Genomic DNA, 17,881 nt, shown 5'->3' with positions numbered 1-17,881 from the left:
TTTGGTGTTGTTCCTAGAAGTCTCTCTTCATGCTGCAGCCCCGGACAAAAAAGTGGGATGCTACATAGAAATGCCTTTCGGAGGACTCCTCCCTTACCTCGGGGTAGGTTCAATGGAATTACAGGACCAGCATACCAACAGCTAGAAGAGTCAAGGATCACAGACCAGGACACAATACCTTGTCACGGGTGAGTAAAAACACAACTGCAGCGAGCCGGCGTGTGAGTGGCTGCTGTTACGTGGTTAATATGCTTTGCCATTACAGTCCTTCCAGCTTTGTGTAGTGTGCTGTGGATCCGCATTTATAGTCCTGAAAGCAAAAGAATGTTTTCAGCCTACTGGCTCTTTGAAGGAAATAAGTTTTTGTTTGGCTGGCTGCTCTTTTTAAGCCTTTCAAAGGCGGTAGGAGGAGTGGTCAGAACGGACTGCAAGTGATCGTCAACGTTACTCTTTATGTGGTAACATAATGATGCTTTTTCTAGCGGTGCCGTGATGTGCACTTCCAGTAATTTTTGCATAGAATTTTTTTCTTCCATCAGCACTGGGCAACTAAGATAAAATAATTCAGAAGTTCAGCTTTTCATGATTTTTAAACAAATCTATGTACATTGCGAAGTATGTTTGCTGTAGACTGACGACCGATCACTTCACATGGGTTTGTCTTTAAAAAAGCACAGAGAATCCAATATTTTTCCTTTTTAATTCAGCTTATTAGAATATTGAATGTGAGCTCCAGCTGTACATAAGGTCTGAATTTCAGAAGTGCTCCTGAGCACCTACAGCTGCCTTTGAAGTCTTTTGCAATTGCTGAGATATTTTGCATAATATTTACATATCCCTATAGATTTCCAAAGGCTCTCCAGAATCACCACGAGCACATTAGGTTTGAAACTAGGAGCAATATCTGGAATAGAATAAAACAACACCAGTTTCATTTGGACACGTGTAAGTCACAGCTAAGTGCAGCGAAGCGAACAGTTACAGCGCGAGAAGGCAGCTGTACGTTTTGGTGTCGGAACTGGCTTTATGGGGTTCAGAACTGAGGCCACCTACGTGTTTAATTTTCCTCAGGGAAGAAAGGAGCTATTATCACCATCCATTCTGACCCTCTGTCCAGGGAAACGACAGCCACAAGCGCTGACGGAGAGTAAGGGTTGCTACACGCGTGTGTGGCTGGACATGTGGGCACGCGTGCAGGCTCACGTTCCCCCCGTGCCTCCCTCGCCACGCTTCCCAGCCTGCAGCAGGATTGCCCGGTCTGGGGTACTCTGCGAGAGGGGACAGGGCTCACTGAATGTTTTGTAGCTGAATCTACCTAACAAAGTTGGCCACGGTAACTTGGAAAGGCAAACCAAGAAGAGGACTTACCTAGAAAGGGAGAAAGCAAAGCGGCAAAAGGTTTGGGTGTCTGGTGGCTTCTTTTAAAAAGTAGAAATTTGTCGCACGCTTCTTTCGTTGTTACTGTTTGCTGCTTCTAAGGAAAAACTTTTTACTTCTTGCAGTAGATATATGATTGTTCATTTGAGTAAATATATGCTTGTTCATTTGCACGATAACGTGTGTAAGACTTCTTGCGAAAATTGTAAGGGCAATTTTCCAATTGTAAGGACAAGCGACTGCGAATGCAACCCTTCCTGAAAAGGGCAGCCTAACAGCCATCCCTCTTCAGCGGCAGTATCTTGCCACGTGGGCTCTGGAGAGCTCTGCATCCTCTTCCTAGATTGAGCAGTGAGGTTGAAACCAGCAAAGCTGTCTTGTTGGGTAGTTGTATTTACTCTTTTCTAGGAAATCAGCGGGTGATATTACAAGCGTCACCTTGTGCTGGCCTATATTATAAATTTGCACTTCTGAAAAAGGCTGACATTGGGACCAGACTGTGACGCCTTGTGGCCTCAACCCACTAAAGCACTTCATCCATATTTTCTGCGCTAGGGCTATCTGTAGAATTAGACCTTCCTAATACCGACTCTAACGATGGGACCGTTCTCTGAAGGACTCTCTGAGTGCATCAGCACGTGGTGTTGTGACAGGGAGTCACGGCAGTTTGTGTGTATCACAAATATGATACCAAAAGTCTTCAACTGGTACCCATGGAAATGAATTTTTTAAATGTCCATATTAAGCATGGAAACAAAAGCAATTCTTTGATCTTGTTTTATTACAACGTTTTAATGATGATAGTTTTTGTGAAAGTTAAGTTTTTTAAGAGTGTAACGAAACTTTTTGCAGGTTATTTTGTATGGCAGCAATGAAGTAATCTCTTCAAAATATAAGTATGCATCTTATCTCTGAACAAAAAAAAACCCTAATTCAACTTTATGTGGAATTCTTCTAACTTAGGAAGAGGTTTCCCCAAAATCAGATGACATTTTACAATCTAAATATCTGCTAGTTTCATAATGTTGATATTCTCATTAGATTTCCAGCCCTTGTTCCGTGCAGAAGTTACGCTCCTTCCTTTCTTCTCCCGTTTCACCTCCATCTTTCCCCACAGGGATGCACAAATCAAAGAAGTAGTTTATCTCCCCAGTTCTGTGGGTCTTCTGAAGTTCATCCATCAGCAGCTCTGGCTGAAGTTTAGTCAGGTTTTGTATGTTTAAATTTGATAGAAAAGAGGCTAATTTACCTGATTAGCTTTTGTCTAGTCCTGTAAAAGTGCTCCTCTTCCCATCCCACATTGAGAAGAAACTGCCTTCGAGAAACACCAGGTCTCATTATTTGCAACAGGATCTAGTGTTCGCAGAGTTCGAGTCAAATCCAGCTAGTATCAGTTATTTAATGATTTTGCTACTTGAAGGAGTAGAAGAACCTGATTGAAGTGAGAGGCTGAAGGAACACAGACCGCCACCATGCCAGTCACACCTCAGAGACCGATTCGAGTCCCAGAGGGTGTCAGGAGCCGACGTGCAGTTTAAGCGGACGGCAGTTTGATCGCACGCGACAGCTGTTCGCGTGACGCGGTGTGAAGTGCTAGGAGTGCCTTATAGCCTGTGAATGTGTATATATGCGGATATAAATGTGCATCTAGATATGACCCAATGTTTCATATCTACAGGTAGAAAACAGGGTGTGTAGGTGTAGGTATATGTGCTTACAGGGCAGAGCCTGGCAATGCCACTGAATGACTCCCATTTATCTCAATGGACCTTGATGTCAGGCTCTGACTGAAGGCTACTGAGCACCTATAGCGACAGGGCTTATAGCCAAGCTATTGCTACTGTGCCAGGTAAAAACCATTTGGTACGTTAAGTTCCGATCCCTTTTGTCTCTCTTTAATATCTGTTCTAAGGGGGCAGAAAATTATTATGCTTCTTTCAGTTTCATTCTTTAATTTACTCTCAAGCACTGTATAATCAAATTACTGTTGCATATTTATAGGTGTTTGAGTTTCTTTTTTTGCTTGGTTTTAGGAAGAGGGTGGAGAGAGGGTTGCACTTTGAAATACGCACACATGACTTAATTTATTCAAATGAAATAATTTTTCAGATAAAAAAACCAGATATCTTTCGTAGGAGGAACTATGGTTCTAGGAAAGTTAATTATAGGAAAATGTAATTAAGATTCTGCAGTTATTGGTCTAAGTCTCAGTCAATTGGAAACAGCAGCAGCCTGGTGCCACAAGTAGACGCATGGATCAGTTTGTAATTAACCAAAAGCTGGGTCTCACATGGTTCAGATGTAATAGCCCTACTAGCTTAATACTTTGCCTATTGCACACAGTGTATGTGCTTTAATTCCTCCCCAGTCCTCCTCTGAAAGCCCTGTGAGGTCAGGGCAGAAACATGTAATTCTGGCATAAAAGCGGTGTGTCTATCTGTACTTCAAAAAATATTATGGAAATGTGCCAGGCGTTGCATTACATGTTATTGTTGCTGCCAATTTGTTTTCAAAATACCAAGAATAATTGAATCTCTATTATGGAATTGGCAAATGTTACTGTTTTCTCACCAAACCCATCTTAATTCAGTCTTTTCTTGGTTTTGCGTATATATCATCCATATAATACATCCATTGCATGTGAAATTCATTAAAAACATTCACTCCCTTTGTTTTCAGGGTGCAGCCCAGAATATATTTAGGGCCTGAATTACCAAAAAAGGGAATAATGCAACTGATGCGATCTCTCCAGCTATAGTCGTTTGAACAATTATATAATAAGCAAAGGAAACAAGAATGGGCACAACCCAAAGGTCTGCACTGTTTTGTTTTCATTTATTTTTTTTTAATTGTCCTCCCTCGGGAATAATATCACTGATCAGTATTTCATTCATACTGAGTCTTGAAAACTGTTCTAAAAAGGCCCTCCGTAAGTGGCTACAAGTGTGTCTAAGCATAGTGCAAATGTAATTAACCAAAAGCTGAGTCTCAGCTGGCTCAGACATAAAACATAAAGGCAGCTGTACAGCATGTACAAGAAGTTCTATCACCTATCCAGAAAAGCCGCTTGCTATATTATTCCCCTGGGTCCCACTTCCCAAAGCAGTATCTCTTTCCATCAGACAGCAGCAAAGATCACAACACCTCCTCCTTATCGCAGAGCTCCCAGCTGCCTTTCGTGGTCTTTTGGGGATGCTTTGAGACTTTTTGTACAGGGGCTGCGCAGAGCTGCATGCGTGCTCGGGTACAGGTTAATGTGTCAAGCAGTTGTACGAGCACCGTGCCACCACAGACAAGTTAATTACAAGTCAGCAGCGCTCTGCTGGAAACGAGCCTACAGATATCTCCTCCTCTCTCGCCTGTCTGACAGCTCGCCAGGAGGATGGAGCTTTCAGAAAAATACCATTCAAGTCAGAGCTCAAAGCACCAGCTTCCACACCAGATCTAAAGGTTGCTTTCCTTGTCCATGGACAAAACACATTAGACCTCACCGTTAGCTTGCCTTATTAAATAGCGATATGACCACAAAGCTGATTAAAACTAAAACGGGTTCTGGTACCGAGGTGATGTCTGTGGTCCTTGGCAATCATGACTAGTAGATATTGTAACTCTTAGAGGACCAGACTTCTTGTAAAACTACTCAGATGGGAAACATCTTTTTTTTTTTGGTCATTGTTTCCTTTATTTTATATTCAATATACTTTCCATTTCTGTTTTATAAGTATTTCCTGTAAGCGAAAACACTTGCTGATCAGCATAATGAATTTGACTTTGAAACAAAATGAAAATATTAATAAAAATTCACCAAAGTTGCCTCACAATACATAAAATCATCCTATGATGAGTATTAATGGAGGATAAAGGATTATTTTTTTTTAAACACTTGAGCCAACTGCACTAGCTCTACTTCCAGATGAGTTCTAAGAAAACAAATCAGGCCAACCTTTTTAAAGTGTTTTCCTAAAATACCCATTTGACATTGAGAGTTCTGACGTTGAAGAAAGCATCAATCCATTTCCCCAGCTGGGAACGTAGGAATGGAATTTCAAATTTAATTTCAAACAAAATTAACTATAATACAGTATAACTCCTGAAAGCTTTTTAAAAGGAATTGTCGCTATTCTCATACGCTGGTGGGCTAAATGAGGCCGAGAGAAAAGCTGTGGTTTGCCACCAGCAGATCTGAGAATCAAAACCAGGTCTCCAGAGTCTGTTGTTTTCCCTAGGGCCACACTATTACCAGGTGCTCCTAGCATGAGAGAAAAATGACATGTATATTTTCAGCACGGTTCACTGAATTTCGTACAGCGTTCCCGCTGCCGGTTGCATCTGCCCGCTTGATGTACAACAAAAACTTCTTTTTACTCTTTCCAGGTATTCACCCAGTGGTTTAAAAACTCCTCAGAATACTTCAATAAATATGCAACTGCCTTCAAGAGAGACAACCCCTTATTTTAATAATGTGGATCAGAAGGACTTGGTCGGCTATTCATCTTCAAGGGCCAACTCCGTTCCCATCATCCCGTCTGTGGGCTTGGATGAAGCCTGCATGCAGATGCAAAATGTTTCTGAAGTAACAGGCATCAAATGGTGCAAAAACTCCTATTCAGCCGAACTTGTCAATGTGAGTTCCCCAGTCAGTAATTGTCTTATAGCAGAACAACACGAAGTCAAAATATTGCTAGAAACTGTGCAGGAGCAGATTCGGATTCTGACGGACGCGAGGAGGTCGGAGGACTATGAACTGGCCAGCGGAGAAGCAGAGAGCAGCGCAAGCGAAAACACGGCCTTCCTGCCCATGAGCCCCACGGCCAAGTCAGAGCGAGAGGCACAATTTGTCTTAAAAAGCGAGACGCAAAGAGACTCGGTATTAACCAAGTGACTTTGTGTGGGGGTTGTGGGAGGGGAAACGAGATCTGTGCATTCAATGCTTTGCTAAACAGGAAGGGAGGAGATTAAATACAAATTATTTATATGCATTAATTTAAGAGCATCTACTTAGAAGAAACCAAATAGTCAATCGCCCTCATATCATAGTGTTTTTTAACAAAATATTTTTTTAAGGGAAAAGTTCCAGGAGGGATGAATCGTACATCAGGTGCTTTCTAGGCAGGATTACTCATACAGTTTCAGTTCCAGAGCATTGTACCATGGTCCCGTTCGGCTGTCCGAAGGCTTAGGCTATGCATCTTTTTTTCAGTAAACGCCAAGACCATTCTTAGATTCATTTCTGGTTTCAGGGCACCTCTGCAGTGAGCTGCTGGCCAGGGATTCAGACCCTGAGGAGCAAGTCCTGTCACCCCAGCATAGACCTGGGCCCCTCTCCCACTCTCCTCTTGGTTCCAGGTTCATACCGTGGAAACAGGCACGCAGGCGTCTGCTCCTGCGGTCTCGTACCTACTGTGGAATGACAATAAATCCCTAAACTGAGCCAGATGCTTAACTCTCGACCTTACTTTAACGCATCAGTCAGGCCAGGAAAGTCAATGGAAACATTTAGGAGCTTTGGGTTTGGCCAAGTGTAGAGGGGGATTGGGGTCTGTAGAGATGCAGTGGTCAGGAGCCAGCGGTTGCTCCTTCTTCTGAGCTTTGCCTGTAAGAGCTGCCTTGGCAGAGAGTGAGGAAGAACAAGAGAAAGTGCAAAAGCGTGTATTATGGCAGGTTTGGTTTTGGTTTTTGGTTTGGGTTTTTTTTGAGTGGGAACATAAACTCCATTGTTCGTTGCCAACCCCTCAACATTTCTAAACTGCTATACTTTGAAGGCATTTGTAAGCTCTCAAGGAGGACTTCTGAGTGTGTGTGTATTTTTTTTTTTAACTTATTTTTTATTATGGGTTGTTCAGAGAAGAGTCAGGGAGATCCAATATGATAAAAATCTAGCTGATAAGTGTCCACCCTGCCCTGATTTGTTCCCGCTTTCAGTTCTTCAGTCACTTTAATTAATCGTGGCTTAGGCTTGTGAACTTTAAAGCGTCAGCCCTGCAGATGGTTGAGTATGGGCAGACCCACAAGCATGCACAGATCTGATTCTAATGGGGCTATATAAAAGCAGATGGTTTCCACCAAATTGCTCCCTGCAGGGGATCAAGGCCTTAGAGAAGAAACGTCATTTCCTGGGTGCCGTATCCCAGTCACATTATAAGCATTTTTTGCGTTTGCTTTCTTTTGAGTCCCTCTTCCCCCCATAAATTGTAACACAATATGCCAATAATGCAATGAATTGGGTTCAGTGACACACACATTACTGTCTTTATTAGCGTCAAAATATCTGCGTATTCGTGGGGAAAATGAAAATGAACTATAATAAATGATCGCTAAATAGCCTTCCCTGGTTAATGTCAGAAGATTGATTTAAAAAATTTACAATATATACAGAATGTATTAAAATATTCCTTTGCAGCAAATTAATTGTTAAATTTATTAATGTGCCCCAGAGTTTCAGTTCACAAGTCTCAAGACTTCCCAAAATAGCACAATCGATCAAGCAGTGCTGTTGTATGTTGAGTCAGAATAAAGCAATATTTTAACCTCTGTCAAGTAAATTTGGAAAAGAAATGCTGAAGGTGTATGTCATTTTTTTTGTTAAGGCAGTAAAAAAAATTTACTATTCACAGTCTTCATTCAGCAAGTCTTATTTTGGGTTTCTTTTGCGGTTTTGTTTTTGGATGGCTTTTTTTTAGATAAAGTTGATGAAATTGTCTTGTTTACAGAACTTTCTATGGCTGTAATCTTTGCTGTGTGTTTTCAATAAATATACATTTGAGGGCAAACTATGCTTTATGCCCCAGGATGGAGCATGCTTCGTTTGGACTCCCTTCTTCAAAGACACAGAGCTTTTGTTGTGGCAGGAAGGCGTGATCACTGTGAGTGGTCCCACCCTGACGTATTCCTACAGTATGTTGTGGCTGGGCACAGTCTCACCGTGCGTGAGCTGAGCTGTCGGCGGTGGGTACGGCCCCGAGCCCACACCAAATAAACCCTCTGAAAGAAGAGGTGTATTAGGTGGGGCTCAGCTTCGCATCCCTACAGTCGTGTGACATTTCTCTCAACGCTGTTTACAGCCCGCCAGCTCAGGACATGAGCAAAGTGAGCTTGCCTCTGCCCCTAAGCCTCGTGAACATACCTGTGATATAAAAGAATGGCTACTAGATAAAGCTCTGATTCAATAATTTCTGAAGTGTGATCACAATTAATTAATTGCTCACATTGATTTCATCAAGAGGCGGTCTCTCTGCAATAAAGTGCAGAATCATGCCCAAATAAATGTTTCAAAATTAAATCTTTTCAATCCAGATGTAAGGCTGCCTTGCCCCCAAATCCTACCAAACTGTGCAAATTCACCTTTGGCAACGTATTGGAAACACACGGCAAGATTCCTGTTGAAGAAAGAACCGTATCATAACAATGCCTTTATGGAGAGAATGTGTTCGCTCAGCACCCCTGAAAGCCCCAGAAAGAGGGGAAGAGCAATGTATTTAAGAGAATGAAATGTTTGACTGAATGAGAGATGACGATCTGAAATGGTGAGGATATCTTCAGTTCATGTTAGAGATGCGATCTTGTACTCAGCAAAGGATGTGTGACTGTTATATGTTAACTGTTCTATTCAGTTTTCAGCATGTTTGAATAGAGAGATGTTAATATTAACCCTATGACAGACTAGTGTATTATTTGCAAAGAGTATCGCTTCAGATCCTATTGAAACTTCTTTGCAGAGGAAAAGAAAAAGGTTTGAAAACATCAAACTAGGTAGCCTTAATGTCATTTGTGTGTTTCTCTAATGCAACTTTTTCCTCTGTGGACCCTCCTATCTTACAGTGAATGGGACAACATTTTCTCTGAGGTCTGGCGATTAATTATGTAGAGGACACAAAAGAAAGTAGTACTGAAACAGCCGAAATGGTAGGCCAAATTTTGCTTTACTTCTGACCCTAATGCATTGAACTCAGTGGATCAGAAGGGATGCGAGTCAGTGCAAAATGCAGTTCATTCCTAAAATTACATCTCTTCCCAGCCTCAGAAAAAGACTGTAATCTCCCTAGAAGAGGCTCTGAACTCAGTCGTTTACCTGTAGCGTAATTAAAAATTATATCTGACCTATGAAGTTCAAGTGTAGTCTGGTGTGAAAATTCGCACGCACAGCATTACACTCCAGTAAACTGGGGGAAGAGCTAATTAAATAAATTGAACTTTCTCTGAACTGAGTAGAGAAAGCCTGTGTCTCTTCGGCATAATTCTGTGGAGCAGTACTATGAGAGGTGTGTATCCTGATTTTTTTTTTTCCCTGTGTAGAATTTCTTCAGAAGAATCCAAAATAACCCTAAGAAAACCCAGTCAGTAGACTCATCCCAGGTTTGAAATAGGAAATGTAGGTGAGTATGGGCACATTTCCTAGCATTAACCACTGAAAGACTCTTCAGTACACCCATGACTCAAAGCTGAAATATTCTAATTCTTGCTGGATCTTGTTTAGATCAACAAACACATCCACAAAAAAGAGCTCTTCAGAATGCTTCTGGTATCTAGCCACACTCTCAACTGATGTAGTCAATGCAGGAATGACAGTTTATATTAATAGAGGATCATGCCCCAAATCTTTTCTGCTCACTGTCCAATGTAGTGTCACAAAGCTTAGTAGCCTACCACGTGACGTAAGGACTTCTACACGGACTTATGGAGCTACCTTTATTTTGCTTATAAAAATCATATCGGTGTGTGAACACCCTCACTACAGCGCAAGGTTCGTTGGCTGAGTGATTGGTTTGTCGGGTCTATCTTTTACAAGGGCTGAATATCACTGACCAGGCTCTGACAGCAATGAACTTGCCACCATGTGGCTAATTCCAGTGTTGTTCATCAAAATCCTAAACCTTTAGGTTTAAATTTTGAAAAAAAAAAAAAAAATCCAAGGAGACGATGGCACGTGCTTATGACAGGCACGTGCTGGACATCCTCCTCAATCCAAATGTTCACTTCTCCTGTAAGTAGGCAAAGAATTCGGATTCTCCTTCCCAATTCAACCCCAGCTTCCTTTAGCCTAATTTTGGACATTACTTGAACATTTCTTACTCTTAAAAGGAATTACGAAAATGAATACCAAAGAAGAACTCGTTCAGAGTCCTAGCTGCAGTAAATAAAACTAAAGCTTGAAGAAGCAGACCTGGAATAAAAACTGGTTTTGAAAATGGCATAAATATCAATTGTTTTCAAGAAAATGGAATTTCCCTATAAACTGTTTTTCACTTGGGAAAAAAATTAGCTTATATGAAGTGATTTATTATCTTGGCGTTAATTTTAAAATGCTCATCCTCAAGCAGATTGAGAGAAAGCAAATATTTAGTATAGATTTGTCAGCTTTTGTGATTTATTTTTTTTTAATTTTATTTTAGTAGCCTGACAGGTCAATGTTCCCATTATCTGTATTGTCTGACACACAGTCTTAAAGGCCATCCCTGTCCCTTTTTGCGACCCAGATGCTGGACTGTTAGATTTCCTCAAAGAAAACAAGATTTTATCTAAATTATTTTTAAAAATGATTCATAGAATAATGTAGTTCCTTAGCTTGCTGAAAATATAAGGTGATGCAAACTTTATTCTTTTTGTACCACATTATTACTTTAAGTTCATGGTGAGATTATGCTCCCTTTGTCTTGGTCTCTGCTCACATGAAAACAACTGCGACACCCAGTTTCCAGGTTTTGACTTGGTTCTTCCAAATCACCATCTCAAATAGGAGTTTTGTATTTTAAATAGCAACATTGATAGATATAAAAGAGATAGCTACAACAGCAGTAAACCTATTAATAAGGTGTGTGTGAGGGGGGGTTGTTTCATTTTTATTACTTAGCAAGTAATGGATTAGGCCATAGAAATTGGTAGTTTCTTGCAAGAAATACAATCACTGAATATATTAATGGCAGTGGAAAGCCATCGCCGTAGCCCAGAACTGGGGAAATCCGCAGTGGCGGAGGACACAGTCACCCACAGCGTGCACTGTGGAGGGTAAAAGTGCTTTCAGCTCAATAGTGAAAAACCAATCTATTTATCTGTTGAAACTGCCAAAAACTTAAACTACCTGAATTTGTCAATGACTGTGTTGGTAGTATCTGAGAGAGGAAAAAGGGGCAGAAATTTCCAAATTCGTAATGCTTGTGCTGTCCCTTGGAACAAAGGTCATTATGTCTTGATTCTTTATTATTAGAGGACAGTTTTCAATGTCTGCTGTAGGGACAGCGCGATCACACGACACCGGCAGCCTGCACTGACCCTTGCTTTCTTGAAGAGATTTAGCAGCCTCTTCTTTGGCTAACAGTTCTGTAAACAAGGAGTGATTTCCTAGTACCCCACGTGGCAATGCTTGTGAAAGTTCCCAGATAAATAATAAAGTAAAAATACTGCAAGACAACCTATAATTTTTTTTATTTTTTTCCTGTAAGGAGCTATAATATTTTATAGCTATAGCGGAGATGGACTTATTGATGACTGAATAATATAAATAAAGTATAGGATATAACGTATGTAAGTGGCATGGAAATCCTGTATTGGTACTGTAGCTTCTAGTAATATATTCTCTAACACCATCAGGAGGAGACCTACGTGCAATTTATATTTATTTTTTCATTAATGGTGACTAGGGCCTGTACCACATCGCTGCCGTGACCGGGCATTGATGTGCTCTTGTCCTTATTCCTTGCTCTCGCATTGCAAGGCCGACTTCTGTGCCGTCTTATGCCAGCTCTGGTTTTACTGAAATCACTGAATTTGCAATGGTTCAGCATCTTTATTCATATGCAGTTTTACCTTACCCTCAGAATCAAGAGTATAATTTACAGCCTAACATTTGGGGCACCGGGGATGTCCGCTGAGTAAATTTAAGGCCTAAAACGTTCAAAATTTTATACACTTAAATTTGTCTGCTTTGCGTAGACCTAGCGGGAAATCTCTCCCTTGCAGAAGGATTTATGCAGCCTGTGCTGCAAGGCATTTTCCTGCTGTTCCTTCATATCTGCCGGTATCAGCGTTTCCAGTCAGCCGCTCTCTTGGGGTTCTTCTGCCCAGCCCTGGGAAGTACTGCGAGATTTCAGAGCAGAAGCCTCTGACCTCTTTCAGAGTACCAAAGACCAGAAGCATCTGAAGTGTCCTGAGCTATAGCTTCAGATGCGACTTTCTGCTTCTTAATACTAAACTGTCTCCAAAGCTTAAGACCTCTAGCATGCATTGCATTAAATTATGTAATATAAATAATGCCAAAGTACATAAAAATAAGAGTTATATGGCAAATATTATTGTTTCAGTGTATGTCTTGCTTTTAAGGAATATGGAACGAGATCTCCCAGTTCTGCAAATATTTGGAAACTGAACATACAAATAATAATGCAAGAATAGAAAAGAATACAAAGAATAACTAATATTCCAAAACAAAAAGATAGTTCCTTGCCTTCTCCGAAATAAACGGTAGTAGCTGAAGGTTATCGAGATGCATCAGTGAAATGAAAGAAGGCTCAGTGAAGCCTTTCTATAAGTCATGCCAGCAATATGTCTAAGACCTTTTTTTCAGGAATTCAGGCTTAGAGTTTCCCTTGCTTGACAGTACATTAAGGTGATGTTTCTTTCATAATGTAAAACTTACCCCTGTACAGAGCCAAGGCGAGTGTCGCATACCTCAGCGTAAGCAGGACAGAAATATGGCGTAGGTTTCACTTTGGCTTTCTGATTCAAGTTAAACTCGTTTGCTTTAGATTATCTCTGATCTCTTCCAGGAAAGAATGAGTGTCCCAAAAAAGGAAAAGAGGTATGACTACTCAAAGACACTTTTTTTTTCCCAAAATCTACCAGTTGATACTAAGGTTGGAGCCATCTGCTGAACTTGCATGTTCCAGAAATAGCTGAGATTTTGACTGTTCGTGATGGGGGAAACAGCAGCTAGCAGAAGTATTGCCACCCCCACCACCCCAGCAAGATGCACACTGCAAGCTTCTTCTGGAGAAGAGGGTGGGGAGCTTCTCCTGGTTCTCACAGAGGGTAGGGAGCTTCTCCTTGCTATGGCACAGGTTCTTCCATGGGTGAAGAGGGATGGATTTCGAGTTGTGCCGGTCACGCCATCTGAGAAACTTGCCTTACTTTTATTTTGTTCTCAGACCTCTCTCGTGTCAGGGAAACTGTGGTTATCAGCACTAGTTTGTTTTTTAAGGTAGTGATTTCCAGATTCTGGGATCCTTTAAAGTGTTGAATTTTGGAAGCAGAAACTTCTCAGAAAAAAAAAAAAAAAGTAAAATTTCTTCTGTGATTTTTTTAAATCACCTTTACTTGAAATGCTCTTATTATGTTAATTACTTTTGAAAAAATTAGATGTTACAAATCTAAATTACAAATATTTAAATTTACATCACAATAATAGGGCATGGGTAACATGTGTTTCATGTTTCCTTCCTGATCTAGTTGGAGATGCCCCTGCTCACTGCAGGGGGGTTGGACTAGATGGCCTTTAAAGGTCCCTTCTAGCGCAAACCATTCTAACCATTCTTTGAGAAGCATGTTCAAGTTAGCTTTATTTCTTTTATTTATGAAATTGTCCATGAAATGCTGGAGATTTCTGTGCACATCAATGGCTACTTTGGGTTTTAGGTGGGAATGTAAACAAAACTAATATATTTGCAAAGGAAAAATGGACTATGTAAAACTTCCAGGTCAAATTCTGGTGTTGGACAAGCGGCAGCTGCTTCACTGAAAGCGCAGTTAGTGTGAAGGGAATGAGGCTTGCAGAGGAAGATATTTATGGTGGCTCAGCTGTTGAGCTGACTGAAATCACCCCAGGTTTCTGCAGTGCTAAGCTATACTCCCTTCTAAAGCTGGCCTGCCCCGAGCCCCTGCAGCTCCTCCCCTAGTGACTGTACGAAAAGGCAGGTGATGGCACTGACTTCCATGAAGGCTCCTCTCATTAAATCCAGATGAAATAATATGAACTAAAAATTCGCAGGACTGATTCTCAGTTGCTGACAGGTTATACGGAGTTCCAGCACTGGTGCTTATCACACTTTCTGAGACTGTGGCTCGTGGTTTCATAGAATCATAGACCCATAGAATGGTTTAGGTTGGAAGGGACCTTCAGAGCCCATCTAGTCCAACCCCCTGCAGTGAGCAGGGACATCTTCAATAGATCGGGTCGCTCAGAGCCCCGACCAACCTGACCTTGAATGTTTCTAGGGATGGGACATCTCCCACTTCCCTGGGCAACCTGGGCCAGGGCTTCACCACCCTCATAATAATTGTTTTTTCCTAATATCGAGTCTAAATCTACCCTCCTTTAGTTTAAAACCATCACCCCTTGTCCCGTCACAACAAGCCTTGCTAAAGAGGTTGCCCCCATCCTCCCTATAGTCCCCCTTAAAGTACTGAAAGGCCGCAATAAGGTCTCCCCGCAGCCTTCTCTTCTCCAGGCTGAACAACCCCAACTCTCTCAGTCTGTCCTCGTAGGAGAGGTGCTCCGGCCCTCGGATCGTTTTTGTGGCCTCCTCTGGACCTGCTCTAACAGCTCCATGTCCTGACCCGTTAGTTCACACCACCTGAGCTGGAGCAATCCGAGCAGAAATCTCTCTGCCCATCAGGGTAACTTCAGAACAGCATTAAAGCAGTTTGATTCCAACTAACCTCATTTTTTATACTTCATTGCATATTCTCCTTGATTATCACAGAGGTGAAGCTGCTTCCAAAGTCTACTTAAAGTTGTCATTGCTGATTTGTCTTTGCCAGAGTAACTGGTTTTGATCCCTCGGCTCCAGTTCTGACGGTGGCGTGAGGTCCCCCAACTCTGCGGCTCAAAGCTGGGTCTTGCAGTTCAAAATCACGCATATGTACACGCATACGCTCCATACTTGTTCTGCATCCATCGTATGCATTCAGAGCTAAGCATGGATCAGCTCCCAGGCTGATCTTTCATATTATCCATTTTATTTAACAAAACTGTCTTTGAAATATTATTTTCTATGCCACTTCTTTGTATGTTGTATAGAGAAGCAGCGAAGGTGAATTCAGCCTGTCTGCATTTTCATCTAGGCTAATGATGGTAGGGTTTTTTCCAAAGCTCAGGAGACAAAGTCTTTAAAATTCTGACCTCGGAGGAAAAATTGATACCCTGGCTGGGGAGGGTTATTCTGAACAGGTTTTGTCCATGTGTGTGCTTTTTAGTCTGTCTTTCTTCCTAAGAAACTTCTTTTCTTCCGAGAGCCAATGTACCTAAAAACATTTAAAACTTTAAGTAAAGTTAAGGCAAGAGATGTGCTCCGCTGTCTCTTCAGAGGGGACAGGAGCCTAAGCAGGGGCTAATCGCCAAAATCCTTTCCAGCTAGTTCCACTAGTATTTGCACAGACTGGTAATGTTAAAATGACTCCGTAGGGTTTGGTCACATACATTTGCAGGCTGTGATATAGATAAACTGGTAGCCTGTTTTAAATTGTCCATTGTTTGTGGTTTCTCAGGATGGACTTTCAGAGCACTCAGGACAGCATTTCCCACCGTCCTTACCTTCCATCTCAGTTCATTCGACTAATAGACATTTCTATTACATAGGTGGCAGTGACACCCCATTGCCGGAGGTGTGGGTGTCACACCGAGCCCCACATCGCCCTCCGGCAAGCGGGGCAAACCAGCCCCTCCTTCAGCCTTGCAGGCAGCGCTCTGGGCTGTGCGGGAGCATCCTGCGGGCTCGGCCCCTTCGTCAGGTGAGGAATCGACACCAGGTTTCACAGTAGGGGAAGCCTCCTAAGCTAGAAATTAAAAACTCTCCCAGGACTGAGACAAAAGGGTGACTTGGAAAAGAACTACAAACGACAGTCCTTTAAAATAAGGCTCCTCTGTAACCCTGTGTAGATGGGCAACAAAGCTGTGATTTTTTTTCCAGTTTCTCCAATAAGTAGCAGAGTAGGTTTGCATTTACATTAATTTCAAGCTGTTTCTAGGTGGCTTCAGAGAATGAGAACACAGCACTGTGCAAACGCCCGTGCTCTATGAAGGTCCAGTTGCTCACGGGCAGCTCTCCGTCCTCGTGGGTAGGATCTGGGTGGCAGCGCTTTGCCTGCCTTCCTTAGTTAGCTGAGACGAGACCAGGCAGAGCCCTGCACTCCTCCCTCTCTGGCTGTCAGTGCGACCAGGAGAAAAATCCCTGTACTAAAAGCACTTAGAGATGGAATGGAGGTGATGGAAACATGGCTTGTTCACTGTGAATATCCAGCTGGGATAGTTGGAATAACTGCAAGGGAAGGATTGCCTTTGCAAATCATGTGCCTGATCTATTGGTTAGTTTCTCAGTCCTCGCTATTTAGTCAACAAGGGTGTCAAGATGTCCAAAAGTAAAAGTTGAATGACTGGTGCCCAGGACTAGTCTTAACGGTCACAAATCCAATACTTCAGACTTCTTGGTGAGCACTAATTGAGTAGAGTCAATCAGGCTTCATTTAAATAGATTAACTTTTATTGTAGAGCTATACCTGATTTTGTGCTTTCCCTTATTGATCACTAGATCTTTTCCATAACACATAAAATTGTGTTTACCCCAAAACTGATCTGTAGATATGCATGAAACTCCACCTAATGTGGACATGAAGTCTGAGCGGTCTCAATGCATAGGGCGAGTCTTGTGAAACCTTTTTAGCAGCTGAAAGTCTTGAACCATTCACTGAAATAAGACAACTAATATATCAACAAAATTGATTCTGCTGTCAACAAAATCACTGGTAGACACTTGAGTTGGATTTGGGGCTTCTGAGTAATATATATATATGTGTAACACTACATACACAAACTTTTTTTAGAACACCGAAATGAATGCTTCAACTTAAAGTTTATTCATCTAAATAGACGGAGAGCATATCCACTTAACCACATAGCCTAAACACATTGAAGAAGGGGGGAAAAGGTAGTTTATTTTCAACTGTTGTTTATTTTTTCACCAGTGAAAACAGAAATAAAAACAGAAGAAAAATAATCATAGTGCCTATAACAAAGATTGTGCTTCAAGGAGTGTGCAATGAGTACCACGATTACTTTAACTGCAAATGGAAGCTGTTTTTAGACTGAGTGTGGTTGAAAGGAAATAACCTTAGAAAAACTGTCATGCAGCGTCCCAGAAAATGTTTTGGTTCGGTATGTTTGGCCTCCGTTTTTGTGGAGCTGTACATTCCTGTCCATGGTTTTAAAGGATAAAAAAGAACTGATTTCAGAATCAATCTGTATTTTGACTCGTTTTTATACTCCCAACACCCGGACTGCTCTTCCATATGTGTAAGCGAAGCTGAACAGTATCATTTCTCTACTTAGTGTCACAAATTAGTTGTATTGTGTGTTATTGAATTCAGTCCTTTTTCCATACTGAAGTGGTGTGTTCCTGCTAACGCCAGTGATCTCTCTCTTAAAGCAGAGGTTTGATTTGTTAGCAGAGCTGCAAAGAGGGACGAGAGTAACGCGCCTGAGGACAAAAGCTTTCTTCATTCAGCCTCGCTGGCGGGAGGG

At 41.6% G+C, this 17,881-nt stretch overlaps 1 protein-coding gene across 3 annotated transcripts in view; it reads left to right on the top strand.

The window, feature by feature from the left end:
- Positions 1 to 8,147, top strand: part of NRG3 (neuregulin 3) — a 417,546-nt gene extending 409,399 nt beyond the window's left edge. For all 3 annotated transcript variants that reach the window (XM_075109394.1, XM_075109393.1, XM_075109391.1), the window contains 2 exons: positions 18 to 188; positions 5,752 to 8,147. In XM_075109394.1, coding sequence (XP_074965495.1) covers positions 18 to 188; positions 5,752 to 6,259 — 679 coding nt within the window. In that variant the 3' untranslated portion in view covers positions 6,260 to 8,147. The remainder of the gene's footprint in view (positions 1 to 17; positions 189 to 5,751) is intronic.
- Positions 8,148 to 17,881: the final 9,734 nt, after the last annotated feature.

Source organism: Phalacrocorax aristotelis, chromosome 14 (assembly GCF_949628215.1).
Source record: "Phalacrocorax aristotelis chromosome 14, bGulAri2.1, whole genome shotgun sequence".
In the NCBI taxonomy this organism is placed as follows: Eukaryota; Metazoa; Chordata; class Aves; order Suliformes; family Phalacrocoracidae; genus Phalacrocorax; species Phalacrocorax aristotelis.
The sequence above is the reverse complement of the archived record's forward strand: the minus strand, read 5'-3'. Positions and strand labels throughout refer to the sequence as shown.